General features: G+C 49.2%; 2 protein-coding genes across 3 annotated transcripts in view; one reads left to right on the plus strand and one right to left on the minus strand.

Moving 5' to 3' along the window:
* Positions 1 to 1,517: 1,517 nt before the first annotated feature.
* LOC134410860 (coiled-coil domain-containing protein 74B-like) lies at positions 1,518 to 8,999 on the plus strand. Its single transcript, XM_063144370.1, has 8 exons — positions 1,518 to 1,782; positions 2,076 to 2,120; positions 3,287 to 3,388; positions 5,516 to 5,729; positions 6,175 to 6,352; positions 6,444 to 6,526; positions 7,602 to 7,652; positions 8,713 to 8,999. Exons 1-8 carry the CDS (start codon positions 1,518 to 1,520, stop codon positions 8,849 to 8,851), a joined length of 1,077 nt encoding a protein of 358 aa, XP_063000440.1. The 3' UTR covers positions 8,852 to 8,999.
* A 214-nt stretch (positions 9,000 to 9,213) lies between these two features.
* The window catches only part of MED15 (mediator complex subunit 15), a 79,534-nt gene continuing 67,524 nt past the window's right edge, over positions 9,214 to 21,223 (minus strand). For both annotated transcript variants that reach the window (XM_063143988.1, XM_063143987.1), the window contains 9 exons: positions 16,903 to 17,045; positions 16,677 to 16,804; positions 16,099 to 16,233; positions 12,854 to 12,917; positions 12,256 to 12,322; positions 11,711 to 11,871; positions 11,230 to 11,396; positions 10,840 to 10,938; positions 9,214 to 10,165 (listed from right to left, as the gene is read on the minus strand). In XM_063143988.1, the coding sequence (XP_063000058.1) occupies positions 10,029 to 10,165; positions 10,840 to 10,938; positions 11,230 to 11,396; positions 11,711 to 11,871; positions 12,256 to 12,322; positions 12,854 to 12,917; positions 16,099 to 16,233; positions 16,677 to 16,804; positions 16,903 to 17,045 (1,101 nt within the window). In that variant the 3' untranslated portion in view covers positions 9,214 to 10,028. The remainder of the gene's footprint in view (positions 10,166 to 10,839; positions 10,939 to 11,229; positions 11,397 to 11,710; positions 11,872 to 12,255; positions 12,323 to 12,853; positions 12,918 to 16,098; positions 16,234 to 16,676; positions 16,805 to 16,902; positions 17,046 to 21,223) is intronic.

Genomic DNA, 21,223 nt, shown 5'->3' on the forward strand with positions numbered 1-21,223 from the left:
TGGTGAGTTTGGTTCACTTACCTCATTGGGAAGCTGCCGTTACGGCCCATTTTGCGCAATACGCGTTTTTGCCCGGAACGGGTATCTGAATGTGGTTTTGGGGCAACTTTTGGAGCTTTCTATTTTTGTCCCACCTTTTCATGTGCATCTGGTGAGTTTGGTTCACTTATCTCATTGGGAAGCTGCCGTTACGGCCCATTTTGCACAATACGCGTTTTCCCCCGGAACGGGTATCTGAACGTGGTTTCGGGGCAACTTTTGTGGCCTATTGCATCCCTGCCATTTAGTTATGCATGTCTGGTGAGTTTGGTTGATATCGCTCGTTCCCTAGTGGCCGTTCTGGCCATCCCATTCTGTTCCGGACGTCATTTTGGGAGTTCTGGGGTTAATAGTGATATAATATTGGTATGGTTTTAGTCTTAAAATATTGTTCTCAAGTGTTGCTAACACATTCCACTGTTTTTGGTATGGTTTTTTAATATAATGGGGCTGTTCCGGCCTGTTCCGTTCCGTTCCGGCTTTTACACCGTCCCTATTTTCTTCTTATGTTAAACATTATAATATGAAAAAGTAACATATTTCTTTATTTCTAACACACGCATTCTTCGATGGTGGACATTTTGCCCCACTGTTCCTTGTATTTTTGTAAAATCGACTTCTCTGTACAGAATTTCTGATTTCTTTTCACTGCCTTTCTGAGGCAACTAAGGCAGTTTATAAAATGAAAAGAGGAAAGCACTTCTAAAACCCACAAACATTTTATAAAAACACAAGCGTCTTGACCCCTTCCTGAACGCAGAGTGTGGGGTCCAGTCCCGGCTGTGCAAAAGTATAGCGGCCTGCGGGTGAAGGAGACGGGTGTCCGCCTGCCCCGGAGTCCCACAGGCCAGGCCAGGCCAGGCCATCTCGGCTGCTTGGGGCGGGCGCTCCCCCCGCTCTTCAGCCCATGGAGACCCCACGAAGGAGGATCCGTACCCCCTCCCCCATGTTAAGGTTGCAACAACCCTGTGAGGTAGGCTAGGCTGGCACAGGCCACGCGGCGCCCGCTTCTTCTTGGCTGCTGAGGTGAAGCCGGGGCAGGGAGCCTGCGGCCCGCGCTGGCGGCCCGGCCTAGCCCGCCCAGACATTGCCCCGAGCCGGCGGCGGCCCTTTTCGCCTGCGCGTGGAGCGGAGGCCCGAGCGGAAGCGCCGCCGGCGCCGCCGCCTCTGTGGTGCGCGCCCGTTTCCATGGCGACGCCACGCGGCGAAGGCCGAGGAGACCGGCGGGCTAGGCCGGGTGACGAAGCAGCACGAGCGCGGAGGCGGAGGCGTCCCCGAGGGGGCAGGCGGGCGGGCGGGCGGCAGGGCAGGCGGCTTCGCAGGCCCCTCAGGCGCCGCTTCGGCATTGCGTGGGCCCATGCGCAGCGCCGCGGCGCCCTAGAGCGCAGGAAGCCCCGTGGGGCCCGAGGGCGATGCGGGCCGGGCCCGCTACGTCCCCCCGGGCCGGGCTGTGACGCGCCCCCGCGCCCGCCGGTGCCATGCAGACCGGCTCGGGCTTCCCTCCGCTGGGCAACCTGCCGCACTGGTCGCGCGTGGGGCAGCCGGAGCGGGGCGGCTGGAGCGGGGCGGCCGCCCCCCCGCATCACCCGCCGCCGCCGGCCGCTGCCGCCTCGTCGGGCGCGGAGACCTGGAGGCGAGCCGCCGCCGACCTGGAGCGGAGCCTCAAGTTCCTGCAGCAGCAGCACGCCGAGACGCTGCAGAAGCTGCACCAGGAGATCGACCTGCTCAAGCGGCAGAACCAGGGTGAGCCGGGCTGGGCCGGGCCCGCCGGGGTGCGTGCAGGGCCGCTCCTAGCATCTCCGGCCATGGCCGTGCTGGCTGCGGGTGCTGGGAGTCAGAGTGCCCGCCGAGGGGGCGCGGTGGAGTCGCGCCCCAGGGCCAGGCAGAGGCGCACCGGGCAGCTACGGAGCCTGGCTCCGGTCTCCCCGCCACCCTGCTGCCGCCCGTCGGACGGCCTGGAGCGCACGCCGTCCCCACCCGCCTCACGACGGGGAAGGCGCGTGCTCCGGCCACGGCCTGTTTTCATTCGCTTGCAGATCTTCACTACCAGCTCATCATGCACCCGGTGCTCCAGAAGACCGGTAAGGGCCGCTGCTCCCCGCCCCCGCGCCCTTTCCACACGTACCCATGATGACGGGGCGCCCCGGGCCCTCTCCTGAAACAATCCGTTTGCACGAGCCTTGGTTCAGGCATGGGCGCGGCGGTTTCGGAGAATGCGACTGCCGAGAGCAGCCCTCCTTCGTGAAGGCCGAGCTAGACCGGCGGGCAGGGAGCCCCGGGCTCTCAAGGGGGGCACTTGGGCTGCCAGCAGGGTTCAGCAGGGCAATCCTGTTATTGCAAAGCTAGGCAGGATCCTGAGCCTCAATGACTGATAAAGCCCCGAATGAGCATTTCCACCACTTCATACCGTTGCTCCTTTCCCCCAGCTATTTCGTAATGCAATAGGCGGCCTGCAATGTCCGATGGGAACAGGGGAGTCCCATCTCCTATCCAAGACTCCCCTAAACACATCCATGTACGCGCTCAGCCCCCCTTCTCTTAACCACTTCCATGTCTCCTGTATCTGCCAAAGTTTCTCCCCACAGGACACCACTGTTTAACGAGATCTGCAATCTCCAGCCGCAGGGTTCTGGAACAGTGGTTTCAAATTTCCAGAGAGGTAGCTGGGTTAATCTGTTGCAGCAAAAGCGTTTGTGAACTGCCATTTACTTCAGCACCAGCCCTCACGTGGGCTGGGCCCGCCTGCTTTCTAATCCCTTCTCATCTGTTTGGAGCCCTCCTAGAGCGTCTTCTTAGCACTGCATTAGTGCACGTGCTCAAACACAGCGTGAAGAAAGAATAACGGAGCCCTGGGTTCCAATCCAGTGGGGATATTTGAGAGCCCTACTAGTAGCCCCTTGTTGAGGGCTTGTTGAGATGTACGAAGGGGCAGAGTGAGCCGAGGAACAGGCTCGCCTGACTTTGGAAATGAGTGAAGATAGCATGGAAGGGTCCCCACCAGGTCTTGAGCAGCTAGGTGAGGAGAGGGCATGTGGCACCTCCAGCTTCTGGTTCCAATGGTTCGCTGTGAGAATATTCGAACCAGAGCACCAAGAGGCATAAGGCCACTCCTAGAACTGTCCTGTTTGGTCTTTCCTATCATAGCATTGTTTCAGCATTCTCAGTAGAGGAAGAAGAGGTGTTAGGTGCAAGCAAAGGTCCACCTTTGCCTCATGCCCAGCGCCTTGCTTTCTGGCTGCTTTTACAGACTTTTTCTCCAGCACGTTGTCTGGTAAGTCACATCGAAGGAGCAGTTCAAAGAGGAAGACAGCTTGCAGCTTGAAGATAGCAGAAGAACAAAGAGAAAAAGGTACACACACATACACATGCAATTTAAATGAATTATCATATAGTCCGGTATGATAATTTGCATGACAGTTTTGTAGATAAAATAACTCATATCTGTGCCAACTTGCATGCCATATAGTGAGTACAGTTTCAGTTGACGTAATTTTGGCTTCTGCTGGACCCATTATAACAGCTACTTTCCTGTTTGTACAGTCTGAGGATATGTTCCATTGTATTCTTGGTGAAGCCTACTGTGTGTGCTGTACCCTTGTCTTTCCTGGCATATAAAAAAGGCTGCATTTTTATACAGCCCAATAACCGAAGCTCCCTGGGCAGTTCACAAAAATCTATTTCTAGATCTATTTCAACCTGGCTTCAGGCCTGGTTATGAGACAGAAACTGTTTTGGTCCCCTTAGTGGATGATCCTGGCAGGAGAAACTGTTGGGGGGTGGGGGAAGAGTTGTTTTCATGTTTGGTATGTGAATGACACCCTCTACTGTCCGTCTTTTCCATCTAAATCCAAAGAAGCATTTCAGTGGGCCTGTTTGCACATCACAATGGCCCACCATGAGTTAATTTACCCATGGGAGCTGTCGCGTTGTGCCAGGCACTCATGGGTGCTATTTTTGCATGGTGCCCTTGGCACCCAACTTGCCATGTCATGCGAACCTAGGCAGCAAGGGTTTGAGGGTTAACCATAGGTTATTTGAAGGTCGTCTAACCTTCAAACAACTCCTACTGCTTGGATTTGCATGTCACAACAAACCATGGCAAGATGGGTGCATTGGGTGCCAGGCACAACACAACAGCCCCCACAGGCAAATTAAACCATGGGGAACTGTCACAGATCCTCTTCAGTGACACACTAAGCCATGGTGATTAAGCATTTTGAACTAAACAGTACAGCTTAGCGTGTTGTATGAACCATTCCTAAAAGGGTTAGTGGCCTGACCATGGCTTAACATCTTGTGTGAACAGGCATGTATTGTGCAAACTCAGGTCGGTGTCTGATGTTGGTAATGACCTGGATGAGGGCAAACAAGTTGAAGCTTGATCTAGACAAGACAGAGGTGCGCCTGGTCAATTGAAAGGCAGTTCAGGGAATGAGGGGTTAATATGGATTGGATTGGATTGGATTTATTTATTTCACAGTTATACCGCTCAATAGCCAAAGGTCTCTGGGCAGTTTACAAAAATGAAGGACTCAAGCTCCCAATCTGGGTGTACTCCTGGATTCAGGCCTGAATTTGGATGGCCAAGTTTCAGTGGTGACCAGGATTACATTTGCAGAGCTAAGGCTGGTGCATCAGCTGCACCGTCCCTGGAGGTCTTGGATGTGGCCATGGTTACACATGCCTGAATTTGCATTTCATTTGGGCTACTGTAACACGTTCTATGAATCTGTCTTTGAGAAGTGTTCAGCAAGGTCACCTGTTTGAGAATGCTGCACTCATGCCTTGTATTGCTGCTAGTTACAGAGAGTACATGGCGACTCCCGTGTTACAGCACTGCTTGTGGCTTCTGCTCCACTTCCAAGCACAATTCAGAGCTGGTTATGACCTATAAAGCCGTCTGCCGCTTGGGACCAAGCTCGTGATAAGCCTGCTTGGGTTTTAAGAGGCCCTTCTCTCAGTCTTGCCAATAACAGGGGCACATTAGCAGGACACAGTAAATTACATTTTTGGTGGCCATTCCTGGGCTCTAGAACTCCCTGCCAAGAGAGGCCACGTTAGTTCCATTTTCATTTATTATATATACCGCCCCATAGCCAAACCTCTCTGGGCAGTTAACAAAAGAATATTAAAATACAAAGTACAAAAAAAGCATTTATGTAAAAACATATAATCAGATAGCACACATACCAAAAACATACAGTATATCTAAAAACAAATGACACCCATCTGTGTTGTTGTTCCACTACTAGGCATTTTTACTGACTGACTTTTGGCTTTTAAACTGAGTCGTTTGCTATTTCTTTCTTATTGTTGATGCGTTTTTAACAGATATGTTTTGGATTCATTTGTATGTTTTAATGATAGTGTTATTATTGTTATAGACACCTTGAGTACTATTTTAAGTGAGAAGATGGGCTATCCATTGAATGGATTAGTAAATAACACAATAAAACAAGGCAGTTGTCTCCCAAAGATCTTTTAGGTTCTGAAGAGCTGGAAAAGAAGCACATAAATGGTGAGTTCGCGAAGGACGAGGCGAGCATGGAAGAGGCGAGTGCGGAAGAGGCGAGCGCGGAAGAGGCGAGCGCGGAGGAGGAGGTCGATAGTGCAGTGCAGAAGGGATCCAAGGTGCTCAGTCCACAGCCTGAGGAGTCGCCACCAGAGCTGCCCCCCCTGCTGCCCCCCAGGTCTGAGAACACCCTTCGCAGCAGTGGTAAACTGTGGGAGGCACTTCCAGAAGGCAGCAGCCATTTCACATTATCTTTTAAGATTAAAACTTCTGCTTACTATGTATCATATAGCCATTTTTTAAGTGCACCACCGTTTCAATAATACTTCCTGTGGCTCAGGGGCTTGCAGCTCTGGTTTGTGACAGGAATTTGTGGCAGGGAAGTGTTGCTGCTGGAATTGACCGGTGGCTTTTAGCCAGGATTATGTATAAAAAGAAACTCTGATTCTGTCATTACAATAAATACATTTTGTTTTCTTGTGCTCGGAGTATGGTTTACAAAGACTGGTGTTTTTTGGGCAAGGGAAGGCTGCTGGCTCCGGTTATTTCCCCCTCTTCCTTGGAACATCACTTCAGCCCTACAGCAACAAGTGTCTCTTGCTGATTTTCCATCTCTGTTACAGAGACTCAGAAGTTTGTGACAGAATGACATCCCCGATCCCTCCAAGTGTTCCCGCTGCCTCTTCCAACCCCTTCTTGGTGAACATTCTCCCTTCCCAAATGCGGAAGCCACCAACACTGGAGGAGTGCGAGGTGGTCATTCGCCAGCTGTGGAACATCAACCATATGCAGATGCAAGAGGTGAGGTGCCTCCCTCCTTCCTTGGGCTCGGGAGTGATGGAGCTGGTCCTGGGAGAGGAACACAGGAGTCACTTTCTCCTCTTGTCTTCAGCTGATGTATTTGAGGTCATGTTTGGAAGATATCCACAAGACCAAAAGAATTCCTGAAGATTACATGCTAGCTGGTCAGCTGGGGTAAGCTAGTTTCTGAGTTGCAGGAGGGAGATTATGGGTCAGAAGGGGCTTGAGGAAACTTCCTGGGGTGTTGCTCATTACATGGTGTTCTGTGAGGGGAGGCTTCATTGCATTTGCTCACATGGCTAAAGACGAGTTCACACCTTGGGTTGGGCTTCTTTTCACTCACAAGTCTACTTGAATTAACAACATTACATGCGAGTTGGGAGCTCCCTGATCCTATCTGGGGACCTGACTTCTTTCTCTGAATCTCCAGTGTTTTCGCTAGGACCCTATATTGCTGTGAAGAAGATTTGTGATCTTACCTGCTCAAGGAAGAAGAGAACAGCTGGAAGCAACTGTCTGAATCAAGTTTCTTTTAATACAGACCCTTTTCCATCTCTGCAGACCCCTTCCAGTGTTGGTTTTCATTCCTAGCTTCCATCAGAATTAGCATTCTCATTCATTTCATTAACTAATTCTGTTCCTTCCAGCAATTTCAACCTCATTTATATTTGTTCTTAGTAGCGAGGGAGGCGTTTGTTTTACTGCAGCAGGAAATGAAGTTGATATATGCTAGGAATAGATTGCATGAGGGAAAGGCATAGGCACAAGGACAGGATTCTGCCATTAAGATTTCAGAACTGATGGTGTGAATCAGTAAGACATGTCAAGGCAATGTGCAACACAGCTTTTTGCTTTGGTTGTGAAATGTGTTATTCCAAGAGGACCGTTGCAGTGGCTGAAGGATCAAAGGGCAATAATGACCCCTACCCTCTAACAACATTTTCATGCAATTTTAAGTGCATTTTTCCTTATCTATGTTTGCTGCTTCTTTTGAATAGCAGCCAAGTTTGGAGGAAGTCCATAGCATTGCCAAAGTTTTTTTTACATCGTGGGTAAGTCATTGTTCCTTCCCTCTGTTAACCAGGAGAACATTCAAGTAGTGTACAGAGCAAGACAGACAAGGAACCCTCTGAAAGTAGATCTGGCTGCAGCGTGGCCATTGCTGCTGCTCTCCAGCGGAATCTGCATGACCATGCCCTCTTGTGCAGCACTTATTTACCTGCGCTAATCAATACGGTTTATGTTTTAGAAGCCAGGAGACGACGCGATTTCCCAGAGTGAAGAATGTTCCCAAGAAATGGTAAAACAGATTTCTTAGCTTTGCAGAGCCCACCCACATGGGCAACATGGTTTATTGAAGTTGTGAAATTGAAACTCTACCACATAATAACTGAAAAGATTTTCAGGACAGCAAAAGTATATATCGATGTCTGAACCTCTTTTAAATGGTATGCAGGTTAAACAGGTGATGAGGCACAAGAAGCAGAAGCAAACCCTACTATAGCTCTTGGTTACATTTTTTTCAACTGTTGCTCATGCTCAGCTTTGCCTCTATTTGGACAGAACTTGGAATGACCCCCAAGTACAAGATCTCCTGGGAGGGGGCCCCATCTGGCCTTTTGCTTCAAGGCTTCTGGAGGTGGGGGGGACTGCGCTGATCTCTTTTTTGTCAGGATCAGGTTTTTCCTCTTCCAATTCTGTCTTTTAGGAAGGGGGGTGTTGAGAGAAAGAGAAACTGTTTGCTTAATTTATCACTCCCTTGTTGGTTTTTTGCATCTAACATAGAAGCAAAGCACTAGTCAGAATGCTGGAGAAAAACTGAAAATATGCAGGATTGTTTCTGCTGTGTGCTCAGAAAGTGACGCATGTTTGAAGCGGGGGAGCAGCTCCTGTGCCCAGAACCACTTCTGTACAGATCTTTTCTTTCTCGTCTCAAATTAAAATAAAAAATAGAGTAACATCAGACTGATATAATTGCCACAATGTAGCATGAATTAGTGTCTCTCTCAGAGAAATCTTAAAGACTTTTTGCTCTCTGTTTGAAAAATTAAAAGTCAGCCAAGGCTTGAAAATGATTTCACTCTTCTTAGGGAGAAAACTAGGGACGCTGCCTTTTACAGCAGCCCTTTAGAATAATAGCATGTAGGCACCCTAGTGCCATCCAGGTGTTTGGACTGCAACTACGATTAGTCTTAGGTAGCATAGGCAATGGTTATGGGAGCTGTAGTCCAAAATGTATGGAGAGCACTAGGTTACCTACCCAAGATAAGACCAATTTTAGAATATTTGAGAGATGTTGAGAAGCTTATTTAAAAGCATACTTTGGCCTCTCCCTTTGACCTCACCACCTTGTTCTCCAGTAGGATTCTAACACCACTGCCTGCGGCTGAAAGAGCTGTGCTACCAGCACTGAAGCAAACATTAGGAAATGCTTTTGCCGAGAGGCAGAAAAGAGCACAAGCTGTTCAGAGGAACAGGCTCCATCGGACTGCGCTTTAGCAAAGATGGTTCAATTGGGCCCTTTCTGTACTGTCTCAGAAGCTGAGCGGGCCGTCGATGATCTCCGCTTTGCGTACCAGAAGAATTTGCACTGTATATTGTTTCTGGCATTCTTCCCCATGTTTATAAAAAAACCTTCATAATTAACCATCTGTTTTGGCTCATTAAGTTATAGAAAAAAATCAGTGACAACACTTAGTGCCTAGAGATTGGACTACCTCCAGTAACGATAGTTGACTTCAGCATAGAATGTATAGCTCAAGTGGCAGGTAAAGGGACTTGGTGAAAGGTAAACATGAGAGTATGATCTCATACGCTCTGGAACCAGCAGAGGTAGGTTTGGAAGAGAAAGCAAGTGCATGTTCAACACTGGAACAATACATTTATTACAATAAAACAAATGCCTTGGTTCATGTATGAAATATTGATACTGTTGTACTGCAGTTAATCTGCTTATTAAGTAAGTTTTTTAATGTCCTCAAATTGACATAGTAATCACACAGATTTACAAACATCACAGCCGTCGAGATGCCGTGTTGAAGAGTGCAAACCAGTATTCAGACTCTGTGAAGTTGGTGGCACAGATGTGTGGAAACAGCAATGCTTCCAAGACTGAAATTCCACAAAGAGTTGAGCATTGGAGGTAGGAGAAGCAGAACCAGGGCTGAGCAAAGAGGCCGCTGTCTCCCCCCACAGATGCAAGAGGACAAGCGGGTCTTCCTCCATCGCCTGGTTGGTTGGCACATCTCTCGGAAGACGCGGGCTGCAACTCCCCTGCCCCATCAGAGAGTGCAGCCCTTGCGGGCTGCAGGCTGCTGCTTCTTGGGGTGGTGTCCAGCCAAACCAAACAGACACATACATACATACTGGCACTGGACAAGGTCTGAAGGACACTGTCCCTTTCTTTATAGTAGGGAGACTCCGTGACAGAAGTCTACACACACTCTTCTCTAAGAAGACATTAAAAAATGCTGCTAACACATCTGCCTCGAGAATCCACCATCTGCATCGTCTACAAAGGCAGAGGAAGCACAAGCACTAAACCTAACACCAGGCTCTTTAACAAAGCTTGATTCCTAGTAAACAAAAACAATTTAAGGCTTCTGCTTCTCATATTCTTGTCCCGTTGGGCTGTGACTTCTCCAGCCAAGGCCCAGCGAAAGGAGAGCAGATGGTGTCAAGCAGCAGAGAGGCAGGCCTGCCGGATACTCTGTGCCCACGTGTTGAGGAGCGCTGTGACAGAGTGCTTGTCAGGAAGCTGCAGCAATTTGGACATCATGTAGCGATACACTGATTGCAAAAAAGGGTTTGCTTCTGGAAAAACAAAAAAGCAGGTTGGGCCCATGTTTTAAAGAGAAGTTAGAAAAGTGCAATTGAACAATTGCATGCAGAGTTTTTTAATGACTCGTTAAGTGGTGGGCTATCAAGCAAATTGGAGATTCTTAGTTGCGTGGGAAGAGGCTGCAGGGCTTTCTCTCTTTCCCTTATTTTTTAAAAAGCCCAGTCACATGGCTCTCTGGACTGATCCCTTCCACACTGGCTCTAGGTCTTAAGATCAGAGAAAGTTGGAAACTGCACAGCCACCATTCTGCAAAAACGTGCACGTGTTCACAACTTCAGTCTCCCAATCAAACAAGAACTTCCTAAACTGGGAATCTCCACTTCCGAAGCTTAAAAGCATGTGGCCAGTTTTCTTGTAAAAGCTTGGGAAGTGCTGACGTAGGATGGCCTTGCACCAGACTTCTCTTTGCTGCTCCCCCCCCCTTAACATACCCATTATCCCATAACGCCAGGAGACCCAACTTTACCTCTTCTCTTCCTATGACAAAGCAAATCCACACACAGAAGAGAGGATGGGGGCCTGTAGTGAGTGGCCCAATGCCAAGCCCTGGAGCATCATGAGGCAACAGCAAACCCCAAACCAGTTGCAAGGCTTAAGGTACATGCTCCCCCACCCCCACCCTCCCGGCTTTCTCATACTTTCCTACCATATTGTTGAGGGTTATCAATCCACAGGGGGCTCTGATCTGGATAATCAGCTGGGACACTGAGCTGTAGTGGTGGAACATTTGGAAGGTTTTTGTCATCTAAAACAAGACATTTAGCATTACTTAGAAAATATTTTGCAAAAACAACGTAAAAGGTTGAATGTAGAGCTAGTAGTAACTCAGAAGCCCTGGCATTCCTTTCTGCAACTGGCATCCCAACCATCAAGGCTTGGTTAGAATCCTCAGCTTCTCTCCCTTAGACAACTTTCTAGCCCTCACCAAGCAATGGTCCAATTGTGCTTCTGCCACTGCTTGGCTTCCGTTATTCTGCAGCGTTATGAGGCCCCTTGAGTGCGTTTGAACCCAGAGCTGCCCTTCCTTGGTGCTTACCTAGCTTGCATATGAGATGGACTGTGCCATTGTTGCTGCAATGGGAGGGATCCAGGTTCACCAAGAACTTGGGGTTTAATCTCGCAACCTCCCCTTGTAATACATTTGGTATGGTTTGCCTTTCATCCTCTTCATACTTGCGCTTCCGAGGTGAAGTAATTGGGGCCCTGTGGAGGAAGATCCACCCAGACAATCAATTTCAGTTTCCATTCAAGTTTCTAATTAATGTCACACACAGAAAGAGCTATCCATTAACAACTGGCCTACCAAAAATACAAAAGCAACAGATTCTAGGAAAAAGTCAAAACAAATTCCAGAGGGGCAGCTATGTTAGTTCGTTGCTACAAACACAAGTCTCTGGGCGCATTAATTAGGAAGGAACAAAGAAATGAGATCCAGGGCTCTGGGTTCTGATCATTCTCAGTACCTGCAATCTCTTAGCCATGGCTTTGGCAGCAGAAGCCAAAGCAACCATACGTACATGATGGGTGGCCCATGGATGGCTGTCATAGCTGGCATGAAGGTCCGGTAGAGGGAATGATTGAAGACTGGTGAACGGATATTTGCCAGGACTGCATCCAGGAGGGGTTGGCACAAGTACTGCTGCTTCATGGGAGGAACTGCAGGGGGTGGGGGAGTGGGCTGGAAGACGAGAGGGGGGCACTTTTGACACACACAGACACACACACTGTGCAATGCTGCCTAGGGAAGATCAGTCCATTTCCTTTGCTTGAGCTCAGACAACGCCAGGAGCTTCATGAGGTGAGCATCAAGGGCAAAGACGGGAAGGCAACCTGGTGTCCTCTGGACAGTAAGCGTGGCCAGGGGTGGGGGGGAGAGATCTGCTCCTGACTCACTTGCTCTGCTTGGCCTTGGGTCTTGCCAATGGTCAACACGCCCCCCTCCCTGCCCTTACCCGCTCCCTAATGGAGGTCGTCCTGGGCACTGCTCCTCCTCAGCCAGACTGGGGGCCCTGGCTGGGGACTGCACTCCCACCAGTAATCCTTCCCCACATGCAGTGCCTACCACAGCCATGTCATTCTTGAGCTTCTCCAGAGCAATTTCACATTTCTGCAAAGTCTTCAGAGGACAGCTGGGAAGCAAAGAAGGAAGGAGTCAGAGACGGTCTCCGAGCAGATGGTTTTCTGTTTCTGGCGAAAGCAGAGGGACCCCCCTCAATTCCCCAGATGAGCATGGCAGAAGCAAGTGCACCAGCCGCTAGCGCACAGGTGAACTTGCTGCAACCAGCAGCTTAGCTGGCAGTTCTTGGAGGAGGCTGCTCTATATGGCGGGCAGAAGAGAGGCCAGGAAGAATGATGCCTCCTCATGGAAGCTTGCCCCGCTGTGTGGGGATTTGGGGTCTCTGCTCAGTCGCTCTGCTCCGGAGCAGGGGTGACACTGGGGGCTGCAGCAAGCCAACCAGGAAGCCATCTCCTACAGAGAGGGGCCCTCCTGCCACCAACCAGGGACAAGGCGTGCTGGAGCCAGGGCTGTGCGTGCATGGAGACTCCGCATGAGCCCAGCTAGTCCTCACCTCCTCACCTCGCTTAGGACAACTCAGGATTCAGGGGAAGGAAAGCAGCAGGAGAGGGTGGGTGAAAATGGGCACAAACCAACCATTTACCGTTTGGACGGATCAGTCAAAATGTCCAGGAGGCTTTTCATCTTACTCAGGTCCTTCTTCCTGTCTGAATTGAAAAAGCAAGATATTCCTGAAAAGAACAGTCTTTCAGTTTAGAGAGGCACCAGACTGGTACTCATTTCCATTTTCCCCCTTGTTTATGGCTAACAGGCTTAGAAATTCATAAACTGTAAAATACTGCCAAGGCAGCATCATAAAACACTATGAATAGGTTTGTATAATAAAACAACCCACCATGGGCAGCTAGCCATGGTGGGTTCTCGTGTTGTCTGAACCTGGAGTGTTTTTCCCCCCAACAAACCATAACAAGAACATGATTTAGGGTTATTCTTGCCTATGATGGGTTGTTGAGTCATCCAAAACCAGGAGACCTATTCTATTGTGGGTTGCGGAGATCAGTTACAGAGCCAGTCAGCAAGAGGCAAAAGAACTCTTGCTTTTCGTGATGTTGCCAGTGACGGCCCTTCCACCAATGCTGAAATGGCAGTTTGGAAGGGCTGTCACTTATTCCCCGGCATATAGGTGCCTCAAAAATGCACACTTGGGGGTTGTGATTTATTTTTTTTGTCAGTCTCGCACAAGTGTACAAACTTACAGCTGTCCAATATGTGTGGTCTTGCCTAGTCAATTTCCTTGTCTGGTTCCGCTATGAAGGGAGCAGTGAAAGGGAGTAGGTGACATACAAGGAAACTGACAAGAGAGGTTGCATGTCAGCTTATTTGCATACAGCTAGGAAGGACTTGAGAGAGAAATATTAGTTAGGGAAAGGAGGGAACCAACAGCGCAATTCTGAAGCACTGAAATATGGGGAAGCAGCCAAGGGAGTAAGTGCGCTAAAGGAAGGGGGGCGCAGGGGGCAGATGACAATGACTCCCCCCTGACAACATCGCCCTCTCAATTCTAAGTGTTGGACTGACACTTCCCAGTCTCCCCCACTTTTTCCAAATGCTCCTCTGATTCTCCAGCTATTCCAGAAATGAGATATTAACCTTTTGGAGACAGGAAATATTTTTCAGAAACAGGTGATATTAACTCCTCCCTGCTTTTCGTGGCGCTTCCTCCTGAGGTTACTGCAGTTATAAAATCCTGAGAGGGCAACTGCATAGGAGAGAAAAAACGCCGTGTGAGCGAGCGAGCGAGCGAGTGAGTGAGTGTAAGTGCTCCTGGTGCACCACTTGCTCCATATCTCATTCCGCCGCCCTCAAAAGGATTTTTTTTAAAAAAAATATGCCTGGAATATTTGCACATTTTGGCAAGACTGGGAAGTACATGGAAGGGGAACATACGCAAATTTAAGGGTTGGGAAGTGAATGGAGGGGAAATCTGTGCATCTGCATTGTTCTATTTGCCTACATGTCTGCATTTTTTACAAAACTGTTAGGGAGCCATAAAAGTGGTGGTGTTGGTGGTGGTGGTTAATATCTCCCCTTTCTGGAGCAGCTGGAGAGTCAGTGAAGTGTTGAAAATCCAGGAGAAACTGAGCAGTCCCAGTTCAATGCTCAAAACCAAAAGGATCATGTCACTGCGCCGTCCCCCCGTCCTTTTGTTTCTCTCATTACAGGTACTTCCGAATTGTGCTCCCTTACTATTATTTCTCCCTCAGTCCTTCACAACTATATGCAGATTATCCAATATGTCATTTTGTCAATTGCCTTGTAGAAGTGCGCACTTGTGCAAGACTGACAAAAAATGCTAACAAAAAATTCCAATTCCAATTGTGCATTTGTGAGGCACAGATATATTTTTTTTAAAAAAAACTGGGACCGAAAATGGGTAACGATCAGAATGACTCCAACTGCACAAAGCAAAAGCAAAAGCCAGGGAATGAAAGGGGGGCAGTGATCGAAGCAGGGAGGGGAGACAAGATGGGGCTTGCCTCAAAGTCCCCTGGGATATGTGCCAGAACTAGCGGGAGGATGGAGTGGGAGAACAAGCCCGGCCGTCGCAGGGTGGCTTAGCATGATGTATGAACCTGCCTTATCACAATATCGGTCAGAACAGTAGCCAGGGAATCAAGCTCATCAGCAGTTTTTGTGTTTTTTTGCGTTTTAATATCCATCAGTTCTGCCTCTGCAAAAGGCCTCCTTCAAGACCCAGGTTTCATCTGACAGTATGAGGCATGTAGTGTTGGGGTCACAGTGGCTGCCCTTCATGGTCCTGGCATTAACCTTCACATTCTTTCTACCAGTTTCATTTTCACAATTGCACCCAGATACTCAATACACCTGCTACATGTTTGAGGGGAGAGGAGCAGATGAGAAAGGAACTTTGGGGCAAGATTGTGAAGCAGTCACGTTTAGCCTCTACAAAATAAAACTGGCTGGAAAAATAAAACTGGTTGCCAATGTCACATGTCACTAGCAATGGCACAAATGTCACTAACAATGGCACAGCTCTGGTTTGAAGAAAAGGCTGTGCCAAAGGAGGAGGGAAAAGAGGAAGGGGAGCAGCAGCCCTGCCCAGACACATCACGCGGACGTCTTTCCAATCCAGGTTGCCATGATCCAAAGAACAGCCCAGGAACACATGCTGCAGCACTGCCACCACTTGCAACTCCAGCAGCACGCAGCCCAAGAAAACAGTCCGCTCGCATGCACCCTTTCGGGTGGCCCCTCTCCTCTGCTGCCCTGTAGAGGCCAAGAAGGCTGCTGCAGCCCTCAGGGTGGCCCATTGTGTGCAAGGCCAGCCCAGAGCTCCCAAGGCCATTCAGCCACAGAAGGCATCTCTGCACAGATCCAAGCCATTAATTCTTACCCAGTTTCTGTCTCCCTTTACTTCCAGGGTGGCAAGATGGGGTTTATTAATGACTTTGCACATGAAAAGGGCTCAGTTTGCAAGTAATATGGCAGCTAGTACAAAGCAGCATGCTTCACCTGGATTGCCAGGTCAGGACCTAGGGCACATCCTGGTCATGCAGTGATCAAAAGTACTGCTCACGGCTGGGTAGAAGCACCTGCCAGCACCTGCACAGAAGCCACCTGGGCCTGCCAAGGACAGAATCCCCACACACATCCCAGGATCTTCCAGAAAGGGTGAACTCATGCCAAAGTGCCTCTATACCCAAATTCCAAGGCTATGGAATTTGGCTTATGGTCAACACAGCCATCTTGGCTTTCTCTAACCAGAGGATACCAACCAGCATGTGTAACCCACAAGGCAGATGAAGGCCCAGCACCTTCTTCCCCATCCCAAATTAATGAAGACAATAGACCACTGGAAAGACGCACCTTCATTCTTATCAATCTTGTTGATCATCCTCCGCAAAGGCTCAATGTACTTGGACAGCTGCTTGAGTTTCTCCAGGTACTGCTGCTCCTCAGACTGGCTGGAGCTCGCTGGGCTCATGACGGAGTTGGGATTGCCTTTGAGGCAGAAAGGTTACAGGGTAAGGCGCCCAGGAGGAGGAAGGCAGGCCAGGAGCCGTCCCATCATGGTCTGGCTTAAATCTCCGCCCCTGCATGCAGCACACTGCTCTGCCTTGCTTATTTTCTTCCACCGCCACCACCCTACTCCTGTAGATGACTTGGTGCTTCAGGATCTGGGACAAGGTCTTCCTTTGTCCTGGAATAGGCACTACTTGCATAGCAAAGCATCACCAACTACCTTGCGTATATAACAAATGTTCATCCTTCTCACCAAACCTTGCTAAAAAGAAATAATCCCCAGTTCCCACCAAACTCCAATACTGCACTCCTGCAAATCAGCTATATTTACGTCAAGTTGCACTGGGGGCACAGATTTGGGAGTCCTTGGGTAAAGAAGGGAGGGGGCGAGGCTTTGCTCACGCAAGCCCTGTGCAGATTACCTGGTGTGTTTAGCGGCCCTGGCGACGGGACGCTGAAGTTCTGGGGGGTTCGTGCAGCTGCTGGACTCTGAGAGGGCTGTGGAGATGGGCTGGGCAGGAAGCTGCTGGGAGATGGGGCTGGACCAGAGCTGGAAGAGGAGGAAGGAGACGTTTCCAGACATTGCCCCACATCAGAAACCTGCCTCCCAGAGCTAGAACCTCTTCTTGTTCCCACCTCAACGCTCACCTGACATTGGAGTTGGGCTGAGAAGTGGGCTGCCCAGGCTGGGGAGAAGGCTGTGGCTGAGGTGGTGGAGGCATTGGCTGGGGCGTCTGGGCTTGCTGGACTGGCGAAGGGGAAGACATCATGGTGATGCTACTCTGGCTGACCTGGAACAAAGCGACACGTGTTGGCATGAGAAGCCTCTGGAGCCCAACTGGGTGGCGGCACCGTGGCCATGGGCACAAGGACCAGCTCAATCCCAAGCGTGTCCAGTGGCAAGCCCCTCCCTCCCTCCCTCCCTCCCAGGCTGAGTTGTGAGTGGAGCACGGACTGTACACACTCCCCACATGCAGCGCGGGAAAGCCGGCTCAGAGCAGCGTTTTACAGGGAGCACCACAGGGCCTCACTGCCTACGGAACTCTGCTCCGGCCTTCTGAGAGCAGTCGGCCGGCCGGCATCTTCAATTCAGCCAAGGTTTCTGGACCAAACATCCGTCAGGTAATGGACAGCCTTAACCAGGACCTTCTTTGCATTCCAATGCACCGAAACCATGTTTGTGTCTTTAAAGGTCACTTCCACATCTGCCTAATAATCCACAACAGGACCCACATAAGGCCAATGCTCTGCCCACTGAGCTGAGAAGAGCACTTAAGCAGTGCACAAATAGCAGAGCTGGACACAGGAAGGACATGGGCCAAGGCAGAGCAGTGGCAGCTCATTTGCACACCTAAGCGTGTGCTTGGGGGAGAATCCAGAAACACAGCCACAGCGCACAAGCCGCCCTGCATCATCTGAAGTGCCAGGATTTGGTCAGGATGTGTGAGTTCTAATGAAATCAGCAGAGTCACTTCATAGATCATGGACAAGTGGTGCATAACCAAGTGGATCAAGCCCAGGGCAGCCTTGCTTGCCTGGACACCCCCACCACCCCTGTGACTCCAAACCAGAGTGAAATGTACGTGGGTGTAGCTAAGAACAGGAAGCTGCTTCAGGCACTGGAAATAAAAAGGAAAGGCCTCCTCCATCCCTTACCTTGACAGACCCCACTAGCTTTAATTTGCCTCTACCTTGGATGCTGAGTTTAAAGCAAACCACCCTTCGATAAACAGGGGCTATATTTCTCCTCATTTAACCACAGGACAACTGTCCGTGGAATCGGAGGTGAGAATCTGCAAGTGGATGCAGGGCTTTCTTTTTAGTGTTTCACTCCATTGGAAGAACTGCTTTGAAAGCCAACTATGTTCAAAACAGAGGTGCGGCACAACAAGGGGCTGTTCTCCAATTATGTTTACTGGAAGTCCTGATGCTGAATTTGTACAAAGCAAAATTGGACTGAGAAGTGCTTCAAAGCCAGAATACCTTGCCAAAAAAGTCCCCCTCCTTTCTAGCCCCACAACTGTGGCAACTCAAAGTAGAGGAGGAAGGGGAGGAGGAGGAGGCACTTCTGCCCAGCTGTTTGACAGGAGCAAATACCCCGATTAAAATCCAGTACAAGCCATGCCCAGCCCCACCAGGAGTGGTTCAGCCACTGAGCTGCTGCAACATCTTTTTGAGCGCTGGGCTTTGGTGGCAATCAACTCCTGCTTCAAAACCAAAGACACCAGATTGGATAGGTTTAGGTATCTGCCAACTTAGGACCTGGGCTTGGCAGGGAGCATGTTCACCTGATTATCATTTGGTTCCAGCTGGTGAAAGGATCAATAGGGACCAGGAGCACTGAGTGACCCTGCGTGACTTTCTCCATCCAAACCATGGGCCGCTGAGCTGACTTAGCCAGGTTCTTCTCCAAGTCATCTGCTTCCAGTGGATGCAAGGCGGAGTGTGTCAGGTGAGAGCTAGAACTCTAGCTCAGCTGTGGCCTCAGGGCTGCTTCTCCCAAGAACTGTGACCATCTGTCTCAGGCTGAGCTTGTAGAAAGTCCCTTGCAAACCCTTTAACCCGTCAAAGGTGGCCTATTGAGAAAGTTCTTGCCCTGCACCTACGTGGCTACAGCAATGACTCTCTCCCACCAGGTCCAGGCTCAGCAGCAGATGTTAGCTAAGTTGTGCATCACTGGGCCTTGATCAAGCGGCCACCTTAGCCTCAGGTCTAATTTGATAAAAACGAACAAAAACAAGGGTCAACCTCCAATTACTGGTACACGATCAGAGAGATTATAAATAGCTGCCCAACAGAAGATGCAAAGGAAAGTGAGCCAAGTTCAACGAACTGAGCCAAGGTTGCAGGGCCTTGAAAAAGCATCTGAGCTAATTAGTGCTAAAACACGACATGAGAGTGCCACAAAACACAGGCAGCAGCCAGCTGTCAGTTCTTCGCTTCAAGTTAATGCCACTTGAGTCCCACGATGGACTCGAGCAATCTCAAATGGTGGGAAGTCCAACAGGGGCAAAGTGCTGGGAAGAATCCAGCCTGGGCATGGAGTAATTGGGGGCAGGGTCATCTCACCAATGGGACTCCATTGAAGTCTGGGCAGGTAATAAGTTCCTTATTTGTCCAGGGATTTGGTTTATCACCAGCTCTTAACATTGTGTGAGAAAGATGAAAAGTATTGGGTCATAGACAATGCTTTGACCCCTTTTCTCACAAAAGGCTTATGTGGTATAATCCTAGCTTAGAAAGAGCTCATAAATTTGTGTGTGCGTTTGGGAGGGAGGAATTGGGCCTTCCATTATATATTGGCACTTTGGATCAACTTATTTCCTTTTATGCACCTTTTAAAAACTTTGATGCAGTAAAAGCCAAGTTTGATTAATCTTGAGAGTGCTCATGGGCAGTTTATTCAACTTAAAACATTTGTTATCTCAGCTTTTTATTCCTGAAGCCTGTGTAGCTTCTGAAAACTCCATCTTTGTTATTAAACATGAATCTTCCAACAGATGTACTTCCTTTTATTAGGAACGCAAAGATACAAAATTGATACTAATTATGTCTGAGATCATTGGAATAAAGAACTTGAATATCCTATTCTCTTAAACCAATCGTGGGTTGCTTTAAAAACAGTGAAATGAGCCTCGTAAAAAGAAGTTTAACACAACCGAAACTTCTATGTTGTATTTATTGGATATAGTTTAATACTGGTTACAGATCTCTAGTTGCTGAAAGAGTAATTTGGGAGTTGAAACACTTATTCATATAGAATTGTCCTACAATTCTTCTATTTCAGTCTGACATTTGTAGAATTGTTAGTATGATTCTACAATGACCACTGTTCGTTGAAGATGCACATGTTCCCTCCTACTACATCCCAAGTATATGGAATTTATCCTTTTATCAAGGGTTAGGGACATTTCAAACAGGAAGTGGCACTAAGAAAATTATTATGCAGCACTAGAAAGACAAATCCACTCCTGAGTGCAGGACACGGAATAACGGGCTCAAGTTAAAGGAAGCCAGATTCCGGCTGGACATCAGGAAAAACTTCCTGACTGTTAGAGCAGTGCGACGGTGGAATCAGTTACCTAGGGAGGTTGTGGGCTCTCCCACACTAGAGGCCTTCAAGAGGCAGCTGTACAACCATCTGTCAGGGATGCTTTAGGGTGGATTCCTGCATTGAGCAGGGTGTTGGACTCGATGGCCTTGTAGGCCCCTTCCAACTCTGCTGTTCTATGATTCTATGGTTCCGCAAAAAGAGACAGGTTGCTTACCACTGTAGTTCTTCGAGTGGTCATCTGTGCAGTCACACATTATGGGCTCTGCACCTGCGCGGGGCCAGCTCCGGAAACTTCCCTAGCTGAAAACATTTTTGGGGCGGGAAACCCTCCCCCACCGTCTACTGAGCATGCTCAGGATTTCCTGCCCTAACTCCTCAGTTCTCGTAAACCGCCTAAACAGTCTCACTGAGGTAAACCACTACGTAATAATGTATGACACCACAGTGGGGACGGTGGGAGGGTTGTGTGACTGAACGGATGACCACTCGAAGAACTACAGTTACAGGTAAGCAACTTGTCTTTCTTCTTCGTGGTCTCTGTGCATCACACATTATGGGTGAATAACAAGCTGACTTACTGGAGGAGGGTGGTGTCAGACGAGGTGTGTTCTTCAAAAGATTGCCGACAGCACGGCACGCCCAAAAGCACAATCCTGACGTGCCCGAATGTCCAAGCGATAATGACTGGCAAACATCAGGGGTGTTGACCAGGTGGCCGCTTTACAGAGGTCTGGTATGGGAATCCCTCTCTCAAAAGCTGTAGAAGTAGCGACCCCTCTTGTGGAATGGGAGCGCACTCTACCCTCCAAGGAAAGGCCAGCAAGGTCATAGGCTAATTTAATAGTCTGTACGACCCAGGTTGATATTCTTTGCGAAGAAACCTGTAGACCTTTTTTCTTGCCACCATAACAAACA

This window comes from Elgaria multicarinata, chromosome 18 (genome assembly GCF_023053635.1).
Source record: "Elgaria multicarinata webbii isolate HBS135686 ecotype San Diego chromosome 18, rElgMul1.1.pri, whole genome shotgun sequence".
In the NCBI taxonomy this organism is placed as follows: domain Eukaryota; kingdom Metazoa; phylum Chordata; class Lepidosauria; order Squamata; family Anguidae; genus Elgaria; species Elgaria multicarinata.

Coding starts and splice junctions, on each gene's coding strand:
- LOC134410860 (XM_063144370.1), top strand. CDS start 1,518: ATGCAGACCGGCTCGGGCTTCCCTCCGCTGGGCAACCTGCCGCACTGG. Junction 5,730..6,174: donor CCCCCCCTGCTGCCCCCCAG/GTCTGAGAACAC, acceptor TCTCTGTTACAG/AGACTCAGAAGTTTGTGACA. Junction 6,353..6,443: donor ACCATATGCAGATGCAAGAG/GTGAGGTGCCTC, acceptor TCTTGTCTTCAG/CTGATGTATTTGAGGTCATG.